This window comes from Pleurodeles waltl, chromosome 10 (genome assembly GCF_031143425.1).
Source record: "Pleurodeles waltl isolate 20211129_DDA chromosome 10, aPleWal1.hap1.20221129, whole genome shotgun sequence".
Taxonomy (NCBI): domain Eukaryota; kingdom Metazoa; phylum Chordata; class Amphibia; order Caudata; family Salamandridae; genus Pleurodeles; species Pleurodeles waltl.
Window position 1 is genome coordinate 1,008,227,521 of NC_090449.1, and position 19,184 is coordinate 1,008,246,704.

General features: G+C 45.5%; 1 protein-coding gene across 1 annotated transcript in view; it reads left to right on the top strand.

The window, feature by feature from the left end:
* The window catches only part of ACAD11 (acyl-CoA dehydrogenase family member 11), a 269,487-nt gene that overhangs the window by 106,382 nt on the left and 143,921 nt on the right, over positions 1-19,184 (top strand). Inside the window, exons 7-8 of the mRNA XM_069211890.1 lie at positions 11,634-11,755; positions 13,185-13,291. Coding sequence (XP_069067991.1) covers positions 11,634-11,755; positions 13,185-13,291 — 229 coding nt within the window. The remainder of the gene's footprint in view (positions 1-11,633; positions 11,756-13,184; positions 13,292-19,184) is intronic.

Here is a 19,184-nt window from a genome sequence, read left to right on the forward strand (position 1 = left end):
AGTAGTTCGATAATCATATAGCGGAACAAGGCCAAAGGCCGAGCCCTTTTATAAGGTTATTGAACTCCGAGGTGACTAGCAGGATCCTTATTATATATGCCAGGGGGTACTTTATCCCATACAATACATGTTCACACCATCGCCTTTCCCATAAATCACTTAACGCCTTGATGCATAGCTCGTTCATATGAAAGCGCAAGCATATTTGTAAACATGAAAAATAAAAATAGAACCTTTAGTGTAAAATTAAACTCATCAAAAACTTGTTGGGTATTTGTTGCAAACAGTTATTATAAACAGCTCAATGGAAGTCAGTTTAAAAAAAGCTGCAGTTGCTCAGAATGTGTAGAAACACGCAGAAAGATTCTAGCTCTGACTAGCTCCAACTGTCTAAGGAGAGCCAAAAATAAATATGTTCTCTCTGCTTTTCATTGTAACGTAGAAAAATAGAGCAGAAGAAAGAAAAGCAATGTTCAATTTAGTTGATAAACAGCTGCTTGAATTATGCTCCATGGCCTGACCTACCTTTCACCTTGGCCTGCTGGCAGCAGGCATTGTGACTTCAGAACAAGACTGTAGTAACTTATAACAGTTGAGTTCTGATTGCTGTTATTATGTTATAAACAAAATAGAGACAGGCGAATATACAGGGATTACACAACCCATGCATTATATATGGGATAAGGTACCTCTTGCCATTCATTATAAGGAAATTGGCAGTCATGATGAGTTCTGTGGCAATATGGAGGAAAGAAGCCAAAGGCTGAGTTCATTTATAATCACAGCACATAGCATAATTACAACTGCAGTTCAAACATGGAGACATAGAAAACATGGAAAACAGAACTAGTTTTTCCTTCAGATTTCTTATTCTAAAAACAAAAAATAATTTTTAAAAATTGAGTTTCTGGTAGGCAGAGGTATGCACCCTGTTCTAGCAGGAACCACAGTCCTAGTCAGGGTAAGTTAGATACTCATTAAAAGTTGACCTGTGCTCACCATCTGGTAGCTAGACACACAGCAGTCAGGCTTAACTTAAGAGGCAATGTGTAAAGTATATCTGCAACACTTAAAACAGTGCAAACGCAAGAATAAACTTATTGATAATGCATAGAAGCATAACGGGCCAACCAAGGCTATTTTGTCATTCTAGACTGAGTGAAATCCAAAAGTTTATCTTACTGCAATGGAGCGCGGGTCTAATACAGTCCCAGGAAAGTCCAGTTGCAGTTTTACCTTCTCAAGTTGAGATAAAATTCCCACTCATGAGGAACAAGTTTCCTTGGTGCAAGGAAAGCATTGCTGGTGGTGGTCCACGGGTGTGAGAAGTTGGCCAGGCATCACAGACAGGTGGATTGGAGCCTTGTGGTCGCGAGTTGTGATGCGGCTGTGCAAAGAGACAAAGTTTCAGTGGCTCACACTGATTCTTTGTTAGAGCGGCACAGTTCCGGTGCAAGCGGACTCAATTGTGGTAGCAAGAACCCAAAAGCTTGATTTCAGGAGCCACAAACCACTTTTAAGGTCCCAGGACTATATCGGCACCTCTTGGCCATCAGAACCTGGTTGGAAACGGGTACAGGACCTGTAGCAGGAGTGTCGGAAGTCTTTTGTGTCTCTGAGATTTCAAAAACAGGAGTCAAGCCAGCAAGCCCTTGGAGTGAATTTGGTTCTGGGATGAAGAGATGCAGGTCCTGACCTTCTCAGTTCCAAGCAGGAGGGCAGCAGACAGCAGGTCATTTCAGCAAAAGCAGGAATCCAGCAGAGTGACAGTCCTTTCAGCAGCACAGCAGTCCTTCTTCCTGACAGATGTGTACTGATTTCATGGGGCTTGCGGTCCAGTACTTATACCCAGTTGTGCCTTTTAAGTAGGTGAGCCCTTTGAAGTGCACTTGGTCCCTCCCCTTCCTTCCCTGGCTGCAGACACATTACAGGGGGTTATGCAGCTCTTTGTATGGGGGCAGGCACAGACCTATTCAGGTGCAACTTCCCCTCTATTCAGTCTGGGAAAATCTATCAGCCTGGTAATGGCACACCTCAGCTCCCTTAGTGTGTGACTGTCTGGAGGGAATGCACAAGAGCCCAGCTGCCAGCCACCCAGATGTGTATTGAGAGACGGGCAGAAGTACAGAATGGTTAAAGTAAGAAAATGCCATATTTCTAAAAATGACATTTTCAGACTTGTAACTGAAAATCCAACTTCACCATAAGTTGTGATTTTAAATTGTGAGTCCAGAGGCACCAAACTCAAAATATTTATCTGGTCCTAATTGGAAATTACACTTATAAAATGTAATAAGATAATTCCAATGTTAGTATAGGGGAGAGATAGATCTTGCAGTAGTGAAAAACTGGGTCACCCCCTAACATCCGACATCAACCCGGGTGAGTGGCATTATCCGTTTTCCTCCTTGCTCCATATGGCAGACTGTGTTGCTTAAGTTGTGGCTTTTCATTACATTTACCTCATCTTCACCCTGACAATGTTGTTCTAAGAGATGAAACAGGCATCTGGTCTTGCCACTTACTGTTAATTCACCTTTGACTGCAAAGCCACTAGGGTTGTGTCACTCATTTTTATACCCCACTGCTCCCCCTGCCTGAGAAGTTCTGGACTTCAAGCCTATGAGCACACTGCCCATTTGTGAGCTTTAGCTTACCTCCATCATGCACCATGTGCAAAAGAAAAAGCGCAGAGGATCTTCAGTTTCATCTCCTGCTCCAAATAAATCACATTAGTAGGAAATTGTAGAGGGCAATGGGGGCTATTTCTACTGAGATCGAATTGACAGAGAGGAGACTGTCTATGGACCTTGTTTTGATTCCACAGACACCATCTATTACCACCGAAGCTTGTTTACCTAATGTTGCCTCTGATGCTGCCCTTTGTGAATAGGACGGGAGTCGAGCTCGACCTTGGTGTTTGTCATCCGTAGTGCATTTCCTGCAGGTGTGCTCCTGGATGTGTCCTCTGGCCTCTAAGATCACTAAGTGGACAAGACATGAGGCACGAAACAAGCTTGTTGAGACTGGTGTCGAAATTGATCGTACGACGGTCCCCTCCTCTGTGGATCAGTTCACTAGCCCAGCAATTGAAGGGGGTCTGTTCGACAGCATTCGTGGCCAGCCCAACTGTTAGAGGATTGTATTACCGGCATTAAAGACACTGTGCATGTGGAACTCACTCCAGTTTAATGGGCACATCTCAGTTATTGAACAGGGACTCAAAGATATTAAACTAATACTATCTTCTGGCCACCAAGGTACTAGGCCAGTCCCCACAGGTGAGCAGGGTGCTGTGTCCAACACTTTAACCACCTCGGTCTCCCTGGGGACGGTTGCATCCACTTTCATAGCACCAAATAGCCACAATTCAGCTAATGCTACTCCATGTCCCTTGGAATCTAGAGATATTACGCCAGCTTGCAGCTTAAATGCTACTAGGAGCCTTCAAGGGGAGCATCTGGGCCGAAACAAATGCACTAACGGGAATTCAGGGTAAATCAGAACTTCGCACAGTCAGACATTTCCTGTGATTATCCTTCCAGCTACATCTTGTCCCTGTGTGGCTATCTTAATTGGAGTCCCACAACTACGAGAGGATCAGAGGGAAACTCATGAAGAGCTTGCAAACAAGCCTTTGAATTGGTTAGCGTGTCATAGGGACTTTCCCCTCTCTCTGGCGAACAATAGTTTTCTTACCCGAAGGTTGGGATGGACTAGACCAGGGCCGGTGGATCGCCTGGAGACTGTGTAGTCATCAATTTTAAGGAGTGGTTTCTGGTAAGGAGACACCTTTTTTGGGCAAACAGGCAAAACGGTGGGTGGGACGAGCATTGCCCCAGTGTTCCTAGGTTATTTTTACAATCCCTGTTGCTATATTGGGCATTGTGATAATAAACAAAAGCACAGACTCCCACCCTCATCTGAACCAGTGCTGACCCCCAGTGGTCCACCATGTAATCATGTGGTTTGTAGTATTCCTGTCTCCAGCAATTTTGATGTTTTAGCTGGCGTGGACTGACTGACCCAAACTGTGTGTGTGCTCATGCAGTCACCAGTGAAGGTGTTGTAGAGACAAGTGCTCACATGTGGGTGGTGCAACAGAGGAAAGTACCTACCTTCCGGGTGAAGGAGGAAGATATCAAGTTGGCTATATAACTGGTTCTCAGGACATCAGAGAGCTTGGCGATAGGTTAATTATAAAGCAAGTAGAATCAACTCTGGTTAAATTGTCCGTTGAGATTGTCAGGCCTGGTTCCATATCTGCCCATAATGGGTCCCAACTCTATACTCATCTTCAACACAAGCCCCCTGCGCAGCCTAGTACTGGGCTTTTGTGTAGTGGGAAGGATAGCCAGGTATGGATAAGCAAACCCGTATGTACAGAGCTCAACCCACCTGAAGTCACTGGGGTGCCAGGAAAGGTAGGTGACTACAACACGCCTCGTGCATCTCATCCCATATCTTCCACTAATTTACTCTCACGGAACATAGCAGGGTAGGTCCCAAATTTAATTGCCCTGAATGGAGCCATTGAATAAGCATTTATGATCTTTCTCTCTCTTTCAAGAGCCTTGGTCAGTCATGCCTGTCCACCGCATGGGCTACATAAACTTTAGCAAGGTGGCACAACAAATGGGAAGGGGTAGTCCCTCGGGGGACTCATGACCTGGATTAGCACCACCATTAGCTGTGTGACAAGGGAGATTGAGATAGTTACTGAAAATATTCTCTGTGTTACCCTGATGGACATTCCCGCAGAATGTTGTTCCCTATGTTTACAACATATATTTAAGACCTGTCTGGAATAGAATGACATCTCCAGAAATTGAGCTACTTAACATGCACCTGGCATCCGCGCATAGGGGTGTCTTAAAAATTGTGGGTGGGGATCTCAGCTGCCAATTTGAACCTCTGGATAACAACTCTGTGGCGATAACACCTGAGGAAGACAGAATGTGGTCTGCCCCAAACTAGCCAACCTCTCTATTAAAAAATGCTCTCCCTTGGCCCTTCTCTTAAATGTTCCAGACTTAAACCAAGGCATAAGGGCCTGTAACGGCAGAACACCATTGAATAGGGACCGGAAGCATACTTTTAATTGTTTCATAGTAGCAGACAGGATCCGGAGATTTTTCTTTGAGCAGTACACTTGTGCGTCTTTTTGGTGTTGTGCTTGCCGTGATGAAGTTGCAGTCGTACATAGGCGCCACCCAGGCGTGCTGACGTCAGTTCTTTTGTTTTCGCACCAGCCTATGCACTGACCTGGAGAAGAGCTGCCCTCAGTCGTTTTTTGACTGACTTCGATCGTTTTATTGAGTTTTTTTTAACACTCTTTTGGCGCATCCAGGATGTCACGTAAGACTGGTTTCAAGCCCTGCGACTCCTGTCACCTCATGATGTTGTCGACAGATCCGCACCTCGTGTGTTTGGGTTGTGGTTGCGCTCCAGACACCACAAAGTCATGCTACGAGTGCTGGACCATGGACCCGAAGGCTTTGATGAAGAGGTCCCTAGAACCCCTGGTGGCCGGGCACTCGGTTCCGCATCACTCCTGGTCTCGTTTGGGAAGGTCATGAGACCGCTCCTGGAGCCATCACCACTTTTCTTCATGACACTCTAAGTCCTCAGGACATTCGGGTCACAAGAAGAAATCAAAATGAACAAATGTTCTTCGACTTCATCCCGTCGCTTGGACGATGCGACATGGGAGGAACATCGATGCTCTAGGCCTCTGTCCTCAGAGAATGTTCCTTGGTCGGCTCTGCACCTCGATGTGTTTCCAGGAGCCGGAGCCACCCCTGCCCAACTCAAGGAGTTTTATGAGTCCACGCGCCTCATTTTTGGGCAGACCGACCGACCCTCCTGCCACACCTTCTGGCCAAGAGGAGTAGGAGGGGCCCTGTTAGCTTCCACGCCAGCAGCCACTCAGGATCCATTATTGCAGTGGTTCCCAACCTTTTGACTTCTGTGGACCCCCACTTTATCATTACTGGAACCCAGAGACCCCCACTGAATCATTATTGAAATCCAGGGACCCTCCCACACTGAGTCATTACTGGAAGCCTGGAACTCAGGTGTAATCATTGTTGATGATCTGAACCTCAAAACAGTACACAAAAAAATACAAAAAATAAGCATTGCATCAAACACATTTTATTTCATTTGCAAACAAATAAAAATGAATAGGAAGGTTGGAGCTTTTCTAAATTCAATTGAAGCCACATAACATCCATACTATATTCTATTTGATGCACCGCCATTGCTCCCACAGATCAATCTGAGGATACTAATTTAATTTTTAGCCTCCAATTTCAAATTCCTTGACACTTACAGTACATTTTTACAAATTCCAATTGTACATTTTTCTACTTTATTTACACACACTTTATTAATCTGTTCATATTCATTTTCTAATCAGTCACAGACCCCCTGAGGAGGCTTTGCAAGCCCTCAGGGGTCCTCGGACCACAGGTTAGGAACCACTCCATTATTGGATCCAGGCCAATGCAGGTCGTGCCGATGCGACCTTACTTGGTGCCAGCAAAGACATTGACCCATCTCAAGTCGGTCAGGCCCACTATAGTTGTCGACCCCATACTTATACCCGAATCAGAGCCCGACCGACATCGCTAAACGCCGGTTCCATCTTCGATGTGGCCTACATTCGCCAGGTTGGAACCTGACCCTTATTCTTATGGGTACAGCTATGGGGAAAGTGTGAAGGAGTTGCTGGACCATTTAGAATTCCAGCCTGGAGGACTGGGCACAGGAATTGGGCGAAGCTAGCAGTCTGGATACCGCTCTTGACACTGGCATGCTTTTTCCCCCTACTGTGGCTACGGAGGAGGGAGCGTCGTATTCCATGGTGGTGAGAAGGGCTGCTGAGGTCCTCAGCCTTGAGCTAACTTCTGTGGCAGTCGGGACTAAGCTCCTGAATGAGGTGCTTCAGCCTCGGGCTTCCACCTCGGAACCCCTTTTACCATTTAATGAAGCCCTCACTGATGTTCTACAGGGTCACTGGTCCAGACCCAGTACAGGTTCTCCTGTGCACAGGACAATAGCCCGCTGCTATCGGCCTGTGCTGAACAACCCTAAATTCCTGACCCAACTCCCTACGCCTGAGAGTCTTGTCATCCAGGTCTCTTTTTCATCGGGTACATTCCCATCCACAACCCCAGATAGGCAATCAAAGAGACTGGATCAAATTGGAAAGAAATTATTTTCTTCCACCAGTCTGGCATTGCGGTTTGTGAACACCACATGTCTTTCGGGTCGCTATTCCCATACTTTATGGGAAACGGTTGTGCAGGTGCTGCTGCAGGTCCCAGAGGAGGCCCGGGCCGTTCTCTCCCAAGTAGTTGCTGACAGGAGAGATGCAGCCAAGTTCACAATATGTTGTGGGCTGGACTGACTCACTGGGTAGATCGGTTGCATCGATGGTGGCCTTACGGCACCATGCCTGGTTGAGGATGTCTGGCTTTTTGGGGAAGTCCACCAATCACTCATGGACATGCCCTTCTATGGCACCCACCTCTTTGGAGTCAAAGTGGATTCCGCGCTCGCACGGTTTAAGAAGTCTCATGCTACAGCTCGGTCCTATGACCTTGCATCTGCTCCTCGTCCCCCTCAGTCCCTGTGGTTACGGAAGGGGCACCTGACCACGTCCCTTTCCCACCAGCGACCGAGCCATGCATTGCCATGGGGGCAGAATCCAACAGGCTTGTTGATGAAGGAGCCAGAGGTCACCCAGTCCACCTCCGCCCGGTCTGCAGCCTCCAAACCTTTAGTCCATCGCTCCAGCCCGGACCAGTTGGAGGCAGGATTCACCATCACCTGCCTCACTGGTAATCCAGTGACGGACAGGTGGGTTTTGCAAATAGTCTGAAGGGGCTACTTCCTCTCCTTCGACACTACCCATCCAGCCATGCCACCATTTTACGACCAGATGACGAACGATCACTTGGCACTTTTCCGTGAGGAAGCTACGGCTCACTTGGCCAAGGGAGCTATAGAGAGGGTCTCTGTGCCAGAAGTAGACTGTGGTTGTTGTACCCGCTACTTTCTGGTACCCAAAAAGGACAAGGGCCTTCTCCCTATCCTAGACCTCTGGTCCCTCAATCTCTTCCTCAGAAGGAGAAGTTCAAAATGCTCACTGTGGCTCAAGTCTGCCCTGGACCCTGGAGACTCAATGGTAGCATTGGTCTTGCAGGATGCCTACATCCACATTCCTGCCCTGCCTGCCCACAGACGTTACTTGCAGTTCGTGGTAATTCACAAGCACTTTCAGTTTACCATGCTACCCTTTGACCTTAGCAGCACCCCTCGGGTGTTCACCAAAGTGATGGCGGTGGTCGCAGCTCATCTGCACTGGCTATTAAAAACTAGCTCTCCCCAGACTGTCCTCTTCCACCTTCAGACTACGGCGAACCGCCTGCACTCACTGGGGTTCACCATAAACATGCTGAAGTCACACCTGACTCCCTCTCAGATGCTCCCTTTCATCAGAGCTGTTCTGGACACAGTGCAGTTTCGGGCCTATCCTTCCCAAAAGCGAGTCCAGGACATTCAGGCTATCGTACTGATGTTTCAGCCTCTATCCTGGATGTCGATGAGTATTACTCTGAGGCTGCTGGGCCTCATGGCTTAGCCGCATCCTACTGGTAACTCATGCCAGACTGCATATGTGGGCTCTGCAGTGGGACCTGAAATTCCAGTGGCTGCAGTATCAGGGGAATCTCTCAGACATGGTCCAGATCTCAGAGGGAACTGCACAAGATTTGCAGTGGTGGCTTTGGAATCGTGATTGGGTCAGGGGAAGATCCATCTCCCATCCCCAACCAGAATTCACAGTAGTTACAGATGCTTCACTTCTGAGATGGGGCAGCCATATGGGGGAGTCAGAGATCAGAGGACTCTGGTCTCTGGTGGAGTTTGGGCTCCTCCTCAATCTTCTGGTGCTCAGGGCAATCAGGCTTGCATTGAAAGCATTCCTTCCCTCTCTCCAAGGAAAAGTGGTGCAGGTGTTTACAGACAACACCACTGTCATGTGGTACTGCAACAAGCAGGGCAGTTTGGGGACGTTCACCCTTTGTGTAGTGGCTCTGCACCTCTGGACATGGCTGGAAAAACAAGGCATATCTCTGGTGGTTCAACATCTGGTGGGCTCTCTGTGTGCCACAGCACACAAACTCAGCCGTCGATGCATGGCCAGTCACGAATGGCATCTCCATCCGGAGGGGGAGCAGGGTCTCTTTCGGTAGTGGGGAGGGCCTTGGTTAGATCTGTTCGCCTCCACAGAGAAGTGCAATGTCAGCTGTTTTGTGCGTTGGTGTTTCCTAGGCTGCACTCGCTCGGTGATGCTTTTCACCTTGAGTGAAAGTCAGACCTCGTTTACGTCTTGCCGCCAATACCACTTCTGCCCAAATTTCTAAAGAAGATCAAGAACGACCCCAAGTAATCATTGTGGCTCCGGACTGGGCACGAAGAGTATGGTATCCTGAGCTTCTAAGCATGACCATCGATCCTCTTATCAGACTGACCCTTCGAGAGAATCTTCTATCACAGCAGCAGGGGACTGTTCTCCACCCGAGCCTCTCCATTCTCTGCCTCCTTGCATGGCGATTGTGCGGCGGCAGTTGACAGCTTTGCACCTTCTGTCCAAAGTCTGCAATGTTATCTTGGCAGCCTGACGTCCCTCCAGCAAAGTGGTATACACCTGTCATTGGAACAAATTTGTGGCATGGTGTTCCAACAAGTCTGCTGATCCTCTTTCTGCATCTCTTTCTGAGGTTCTATTGCACATCCTCTTTCTTGCCCAGCAGTGCTCTGCTTTGGTCACCCTTAAAGGTTACCTGTCTGCCACCTCCGCATTCCGCAAACTGCCAGATCAACCCTCCATGTTCTAATCTCCCATTATTGAGAGGTTTCTTAAGGGACTCACCCACATGTTTCCACCTAAGCCATTCATAATGCCCCAGTTGGACTTAAACCTCTTACTTGCATTCCTTATGTGTGCTCCTTTTGAGCCACTACATAATTGTCCTTTGCGGCTCCTCACATTGAAAACTGCTTTCCTTATTGCCATCAGCTCTGCCCGCAGTGTGAGCGAGCTACAAGCTTTCTTCAAAGCCACCATTTTTATCTGTCCGTCCTGACTAAGTGGTGCTTCGTAACAGGGCCTTTTCCCTCTCTAAAATGGCCACGCCCTTTCATGTAGGCCAATCCATCACTTTGCCTACTTTTTACACATCCCCACATCCTTCTCATGAGGAGGAGAGACTCCACCATCTAGATCCACAAAGAGCATTGATGTTCTACCTCAATTGTATAAAGGATTTTTGGGCGGGCAATCAACTCTTTGTAGGTGTGAAGAAAGGATGGGCGGTGCAGAAGCGGACCATCTTTCGGTGGGTTGTCCTCTGCATCAAGATATGCTACGCTTTGGCAAAGAAGTAACCCCCTGAGTATTTGCGTGCCCATTTCACCAGAGCTACTGCTGCAACCACAGAGTTACGGTCCTGCACATTTGCCAGATAGAAACGTGGGCGTTCACAAAGCAACACTGTCTGGGCAGTCAGCTCCTCAGAGAGGGCTACTTTGGCCGTTCTGTCCTGCAGTACTTTTTGGTCTGATCTTGGTCCGCAGCCCAGCACCGAGGATGGTATTGCCTGGGTGTCTATTCTGAGGTAAGGAATCTGCAACTAGAAGTCTCTATCAGATGAGCAAGTTACTTACCTTTGTAATGAATTATCTGGTAAAGACATATTATATTTGCAGATTCCTTACCGCCCCGCCCATCCTCCCTGCTCTGTGAACTTATTTCTAGGGACAGGGACTTCCTTTTCAGGGCCCTAGTTCTGGCACACTATTCTCTGTGTTCTTCATGGCTCTGCGCTACTGGTGTGAAAAGTTGTGGAAGGAAACTGACGTCAGTGAACTGGGGTGGTGCCCATATTCAACCACCACATCATCATGGCGAACACGACACCAACGACGCACACGGAGTCAATTAATGGCACACAAGGGTACTGATTGAAGAAAAACCTATGGATCCAGTCTTACACCTGGGGAAATTCTAAGGTAAGGAATCTGCAACTAGAAGATGTCTCTATTAGATCAATTGTTACCAAAGGTAAGTAACTTGTTGTGCAGAGGCATCACAAGTCAACTGTAAAAAGGAAATAGAGGTGAGCTTTTATTTATGGTTTGCAGGTTTCCATGTATTACTATGTAATCACATAAATGCTATGTAGTGCTCAATTAGCATGTCTAGATTTGGTCCATGGAAGGCTGATCGATGCCAGATTTTTAACATCGCAATAGGGTAGTCGTTTAGATACAATGAATGTAAATATGTGAATTTAGACATGTGATGGATATCCTGTTAATCTGTTATGGATCAACCGTACCTAGATTTGCTAGCAGCCCTCTTCCACTGTACTGCCGAGCCACCATGGAGAAATTGTAACATAAGTTGTTAATATGTAGTGATTATAATATCAATGGTGATCTATGATTAAGAACACTTTAAGATACATCTTTGATTGTTACAATCTGTACAATCAATAAAACACATTTAAAATATACAATACTTGTAGCATGGAAATGCTAATCTTTTTTTCTCTATGCAGTGATTCCACCACTTGAAGACTTGATATCAATTTATTTCCACCGCAGAGGAGTTCCTGTGCAGTTAAATGACTGGAACTTTCATCTTGCTCTTGCCCTCTTTAAGACGGCCGGTATTTTCCAGGTAAGTATCTGATTCCTTCTTTCTAGGCTCAGTCATGAAACTATGTACACTTTTAAGAACTAAATATATTTTCCTGTTAAGGATCTGGTCCCCTTTAAATAAATTAAAATATTAAGTTTTTTAAACCAGTGCAGGATCCAAGCAAATTTTTACAGCCATGATAGAACCAAAATTAATACCTTGTAATAGGAATATTTACTATTATGGTAACTATTGATAAATTAGAAAACACAAATCTTGCACAAACACAATGGATGATCATACCTTTCAAGATAAATATGAAACCAAGGACCCACAAAGCACAGAATAATACGAACAATGCCAATTAGCGATACATCAGGACAGGGCTTCTTGTGAAATATTTTTCACACTCTTTGCTTTGAAAATCTGTTTTCAGTTTCAGGGAATTTGTCATCCTTGTGAGTTACCCCATTCAAACCAATGAACAATGCCATACACAATCAATGGAAATTTAAATTAACCAATACAATTGTATTTTGTATACCTAGTCTATCTTCAAACAATAGGCGCACAGAATAAATATGTGTTGTAGACATGTAAGGATGGATTCAAATGATCGTTAGTCCAAGTAAACTGTACCAAGGCATTTAACCATGCTTTCAGATCCTTTATCCTTTATTAGAACATTGGAATGTTGCTAGCCTTTGACTAGGGCCTTTAATGCTGGAGCGGGCCTTTAATTGCCCGTATAGCCCGCTACAGGGGGCTCTAAGGCTATATTAGAACAATAGAATGTTGGAAGCTCCATTGGACGCAATGGAGTGCACTGGGCTTTTACTGGCCAGTAAAAGCCCAAGCGTCAATGTTCCAATGTTCTTTGTTCACAGCACTGGCTGTGAACAAAGGCCTCACTGAGCCCGAGTGGATTTCATTCCCCTTGGGCTCTGTGAGGACTTTGTTGTAATTATTAGAACATTCTGCCCTCTAGCGGCAGAATGTTCTAATAGCCTTTTAGCTGGGCTATACCGGCATTTAAAGTCCCGCTCCCTTGTTAAAGGCCCACATCTTCGGCTCAGGCCTTTAACGCCTGAGCGGGCCTTTAATGGATGGTATAGCCCGCTACGGCGGGCTCTAAGGCTATATTTGATCTTCTGTTGTATGAAACCGAACAATAACCCTACTGTCATTAGCAGTGAGAGGACTTGGTTTTATCAAAAATGGTTAGTGATTTATTGTTTTTGAAGCACGTGTCCCTTAAACAACTAGATTTTGGCATGAGCTGTGGAAATAGGCTATGATTAGAGTCCTCTACATCTTGACCGCAGCTCTGTAGTTACTCAGTTGTCTTGATGAAACATTTTTCCATTCTCTTTAAACTCTTTCTGCATGACACATTAAAAAATGTAGAGCATGAATTCATAAAATGAATCATATTCTCAAATTGTTTTTATTTTATTTCCAAATTCAGGGAATATATGGTCGATTTCTGCTGGGAAATGCGAGCCAGGAGAATGCATACAGGTTTGGAGAAGTAGTGAAGCCGATAGCAGAACATGGGTTACGACTAGCAAAAAAGTAAGGATGGTGCATATTGTTTCACTGATACACAGAATAGTAATGTTGGAAAACACAGATGTGCCTGTGTTGATATAAAGATAAACAAAATGTACATTCACAAAAAGTCCTGAAAGTGAAGTATGCTGTTGAGTGTAGTTTGCATGATGGTGTCCCCTGATGTGTTTACATGTGCCTGGGAATGTCACAGCCACAAAATAGACCCCATAAAAGGGATGCTTCTTACTGATCACTGACTATTTCAGACCCCAAAACATTACATATTAATTGAAATCGTTGGAGTTTTTATTGTTGCTTTACCTTTGTTGTTGTAGCAGTATGTCCAGTTGAGATTTTGCAGGTACATACCTTTAGCTTAAGGACAACAGTTTGCACCTTTGTTACATACATAAAGTTTTGCATGCTTGCACTGATTCTTGGCCTCAAGAAAGCACCTTCCTCCACCCTGTTGATGTATTTCAGTTGTCAGAGTAGCCAGATGCTGTGCAACCCCAGTGCAACGTGGATCATTCCGCTTGTGTTCTCCAAAGCAATTGTGTGCAAAGTACTAGTGCAATGTATATCTTGAAGTCTTTTGATAGATATAGAGGCGCTATGCATCAGAACCTGCCCAGCACAACTCTGCTCTACAAATACTCTACATCAGTGCTTCCCAAAGGTTTTTAGAACCAAAACCCACTTTTTTGCATGACAAACTTTCACAACTCACCAACATTTAATGGACATGCAGCAGGCAATGTTTTAAGGTAACTAAAGTATTATATAGTAGCGTACTGTTATATAGACAGCATATTTTTCATTGAAATGGCCACTAAATATTCACAGACTTACAGTTTCGTTGATAACACTATATAAAACTAAATGGCACACAAATGATAAAGTGTGGCAATTAATACTTATAATGTGTCCATCACCAAGAAAATGTGCCCGATTTGTTTTGATCCTGTTAAGATATGTGCTTTCATCACTCTTCGGAGTTACAAAAAAATGTGCTTCATGTTTGCTTTCCAAACTGCTGATTGTGTACAGATCATTTATAGTTATTAACAGCCTTTCCTTTCACATTCTTTGTACCCCGGCAAGATTGTCACATATTTTGTTTTCTTTGACTGGAAAGTGAGAGGAGTTTGTAAACACCAGTCTCCATGTTAAAAAAATAAGCAGCAATTTGTCAGAAGACATAGCCTGACATATGACCTCTGTGATTTAAGTATAGCAAATATCAAAAGATAAATACAGAATTTTAAGGCATTTTTTATTGCTTGGACTTTCATGACCCACCAAAAGTCAGTTCACGATCCACCAGTGGATCCCGACCAAGAAACTCTGCTCTACAAGTAGGTTATGTAGTACAGAACTCTACGCTTGCTACCCATCAAGACCAGAATCTTCAGGTTCTGAGATGCATCTGCCCCCATCATAGCTGCAAAACAAATAATTACGACCTACACACCACACCAGACACTTTGGACACTAGGCACCACAGTGCTTTGAGACCCTATGGGTGATAATCCACACTCTACAAGTTTGGTTTGATTGATTGATTGAGTGATCACTGACAACAAACGCAAGAACAGATGAGACTGGCTTTGTTCAGTCTCTGCTGACCTTCCATCTTGCTTCTTTTAAAGCTTTTCTTCATACAAGTACTGAGATGCAATTAAGCTATGCAGTCCACACTATGCAAGACAATAAATAAGGGATCATGTAGTGAATGTACACTACTATTCCAGGAGATTCTACAAGGGTACTTGTGCCGTATGAAATGCGTCTGTCCAGATATGAACATTATATGTAAAGGTTGCACTGGAGAAATATTATCATCATTGTTGTTTCAGTAACAAGAGAGGGTTGAAAAAAAATATTTTTTGCTCCAACCAAATATCCCATAGATTCACAATGTAAAATGTGTTTGGCCCCAAAGTGGCAGCCAGATTTATACGCATGGGGGAAAGAACCACTACTGCGGCACCACCTCTGTACCACTACTGCACCACAGAAGGGCGAGCCAGCGGATGTAGGCAAACACCCATCTCATCACCTTGGGGACCGGCAAATCCAGCATCTACCTCTTTCCTCATGTTAAACACATTGATGGCGAACCATGGTGCCACGCTTCTCTAAGTGGACTTTTCATCTAGCCTTTGGATCCTCCTTGGCTGACCTGTCGTCTTACCACTACTCCCTCAAAACCTTTGAACCTGGGCTAGAACGGAGCAAGATGGTGTCACTGTTTCTGGCTAGCACAACACAAAATTGAATAACCAGATTAAGCCTTCGAGGTTGTGCTATATTTTGTATTTCGAAAGTGAAGCAACTTGCATTTGTTCACTTTTGTTCACTTTCCCATTTTGTAAATCCCTAAAACAGTGGCAAGTTTACTATAATTTTTGTTCAAACCCTGTTCATGTCATTTTGCATTACGCCATCTGTTAAAATGAGGAATAATAGATTTACTCTGTCTTTTGCATTATTCACAAGAACGGAAGCACCCTTCTCCTCCTTGGTATTCCTCAAAACTGATTACTGTAAAAAAGCGATGTGAGATATTTGAACGTAAGTGGCACACTGGATATGCAGAGGAAGGTGTAAAGATCTACAAATCTAAATTAAAAAGTTTTAAACAATAAAAACTCTGTAGGCTGGCAAGTACATTACTTTAACAAAATCTTAGAGGCTGAGAACTTCGACTGACCAAAAAGTCTTCCAAGTATTGAAAGATTTTGGTTTTTCCTCCTTCTCTTAAAGGGGGGTTGGGGCTTCTACAGAGCTTTGTTAATCCTTTTTTTGGCGCCCTTTCATGATGCCATAAGCAATATTATGCAAAACTTTACCAATGAAAGCATTGGTACTAAGTCATTCCTGGATGGCTGCTATGCCACACTTGATGTTGATATGCTTGGAACCACTAGAAGATAATACGGTAAAAGCCTTAATACTAGCAATAAGGTTGAGTTCCCCATTCAAATCAAATCAAATTGGATTTATAGAGCGCAGCCACTCACCCGTAAGGGTCTTAGGGCGCTGAGGAGGTCGGTCCTCTGTGATTCAGTCGAAGAGCCAGGTCTTAAGGTCCTTCCTGAATTGAGGCAATGATGGTGACTGCCTGAGGTGAAAAGGCAAGGTGTTCCAGCTCTTTGCAGCGAGGTAGGTGAAGGATCTTCCTCCGGTCGAGGTCTTCCGTATGCGAGGTATGGTGGCTAGTGCCCATTGAGCCGAGAGGTCTGGTGGGGGAGTAGAAGGTGATGCAGTGGTTGAGGTAGGTGGGTCCTTGGTCGTGGATAGCCTTGAATGCGTGGACGAGGAGTTTGAAGTTGATCCTTTTCTCGACAGGAAGCCAGTGGAGGTCTCTTAGGTGTTTGGTGATGTGTTCGCGGTGGGGGATGTCCAGGATGAGTCTGGCAGAGGAGTTTTGGATGTGCTGTACTTTCTTCAGGTTCTTCTAGGTGGTGCTGGCATAGAGGGCGCTACCAATGTCGAGTCTGCTGGCGACCAGGGCGTGGGTTACGGTTTTACAGCAGTCGTTTGGGACCCATTTGAAGATCGTCAGGAGAAGTCGGAGAATGTAAAAACAGGAGCATGTGACTGCGTTGACTTGGTGGGTCATGGTGAGCGATGAATCCAGGATGAAGCCGAAGTTGTGTCCATGGTTTGTTGGGGTAGGGGATGCCGAGGGTAGCAGGCCACCAGGAGTCCTCCCAGGCTGATGTGCAAGTTCCAAGGATGAGGATCTCAGTCTTGTCAGCATTGAGTTTGAGGCAGTTCTCCCTCATCCAGGCGGCGACAGCTTCCATCCCCAATTCTTCTTGGCCATTGTGGGGTTTTTGGTCAGTGAGATGATCAGCTGGGTGTTGTCGGCATTGGAGACAATCTTCAGTCCGTGGTTCCTGACGATGGATGCGAGCGGGCCATGTAAATGTTGAAGAGTGTGGGTCTCAGGTAGGAGCCCTTTGGAACTCTGCAGTTGATCTCCATAGGTTCAGACAGGTAAGGTGGGAGTTCTGACTGTCTGTGATCTGTCGGTCAGGAAGGAGCATATCCATGGTAGGGCCTTTCCGCTGATGCCAGCTGTATGGAGTCTGGAGCAGAGGGTGTGATGCAAGACCGTGTTGAAGATGGCTGATAGGTCCAGTAGGATGAGGGCTGCTGTTTGGCTGCGGTCGAGGAGCGAGACGATGTCATCTGTGGCGGCGAGGAGGGTGGGCTCCGTGCAATGGTTGCTCCTGAAACCTGATTGGGAGATGTCCAGGATGTTGTTGGCCTCCATGTGTTTGCAGAACTGTGCGTTGATGGCCTTTTCAATGACCTTGGCTTGGAAAGGCAGCAGAGAGATGGGACTGTAGTTTTTGAGGTCCAGGGGGTCGGCTATGGGTTTTTTCAGGCACGGGTGCTTCCAGTCCTTGGGGAAGGTAGCTGTCTCCATGTAACAGTTGAGAGTGTGACGGAGCCCGGGTGCGATGGGGTTGTTGGCTTTGTTGAAGATATGGTGAGGACAGTTGTCAGTAGGTGCTCTGGAGTTGATGCCGCTCATGATGGACCGGGTCTCGTTTATGGTGAGGGTGGTCCATCAGTGCAGGATCTTTGAAGGTTCGGAGGGTCCCAGCTGGAGGGTTGTTGGTGGGCTCGGAGGGTCTTGGGGTCCGAAACTATCGTACATGTCTTTGCTTTTTTTGGTGGAGGAAGGTGGCTAGTCTACCACAGAGGTCCTGAGATGGAGGGATGTTTGCCGCTCCCGATTGGGGTTTGGCAAACTCTTTGACTACGGCAAAGAGCTCTTTGGTGTAGTGTGCAATGGTGCTGATATGGTCCTGGAGGGCGGCTTTCCTGGTGGATCCATTAGACCCATGCCCCACCTTTTGCTGGCGGTGCAGTTTCTGGCACCTATCATTACACATGTGTAGTCAGTTCAGTAGTCTGCCCTTGACAGTCAGTGGAGGAATGCTTGTATTCTCCCAATTTTAAACAAACAATCAGCAGGCCTGCTTGAACTGTCGAACTAAAGGCCTATCTCCCGAGTACCTTTTGTTGCAAAGATATTAGAAAGAGATATTGATAGAAATTGGAAGAAGCATTCAGAGGTCAATAATGTGCTCGATAAAACACACATGGATTTCAGACCACTCCACTGTATTGAGACCACTCTGGTGTCAGTTTTGGATGACATCGAGATGTTATTAGATGGAGGTTGTAGTGCAGCCGTGATCTTGTTGGGCCTTAGTGCTGTGATTGATACGTTCTCACATAGTGTCCTGCGCTAAAGACTACAGATGGTAGGCGTGCAAGGTAAACCCCTAGAGTGGCTCTCTTCATTCCTATGAAGTCATTCTCTGGGGGTATTAATTGCAAACTTTTCTTCTAATGAAAGACCGTTATTGTGTGGGGTACCCCAAGGTTCTATTTTGAGCCCCACTCTGTTTAGGGTCCGTGTCTCTCCCTTAGCTTCATTGATAAAAATTTAGGCTATCACTTATGTCATATGCTGATGATACCCACGTTGTGGTCTTGGTGGTGGATGAATCTACAGCTGCCCTAAATTTGCATGATTGTCTGATCTCGGTGATGAAAGGGATGTATGTCAATGCTCTAAAGCTGAATGGTGATAAGACGAAGTTGCTATGTTTTGGAAAGATGACTATCACCAATGGACCGAGTTGGTGGCCCGCTGATTTAAATGACCCTCCAAACCTAGTATCAGAAACTGGAAATTTGGGGGTGATGATTAATAACAATTTTACTATGGATAAACAAATAAATAAGGTTGGGTTCAGCTTCCTGTTTTTATATTTGAGGATACTGTTTAAAGTACTCCAAATGATTCTCAAAAAGACTCATAAAAAGGTAGTTCAAGCCACCATTCTATCGCCCTTGTACTGTTTTATAGCTCTATACCTGC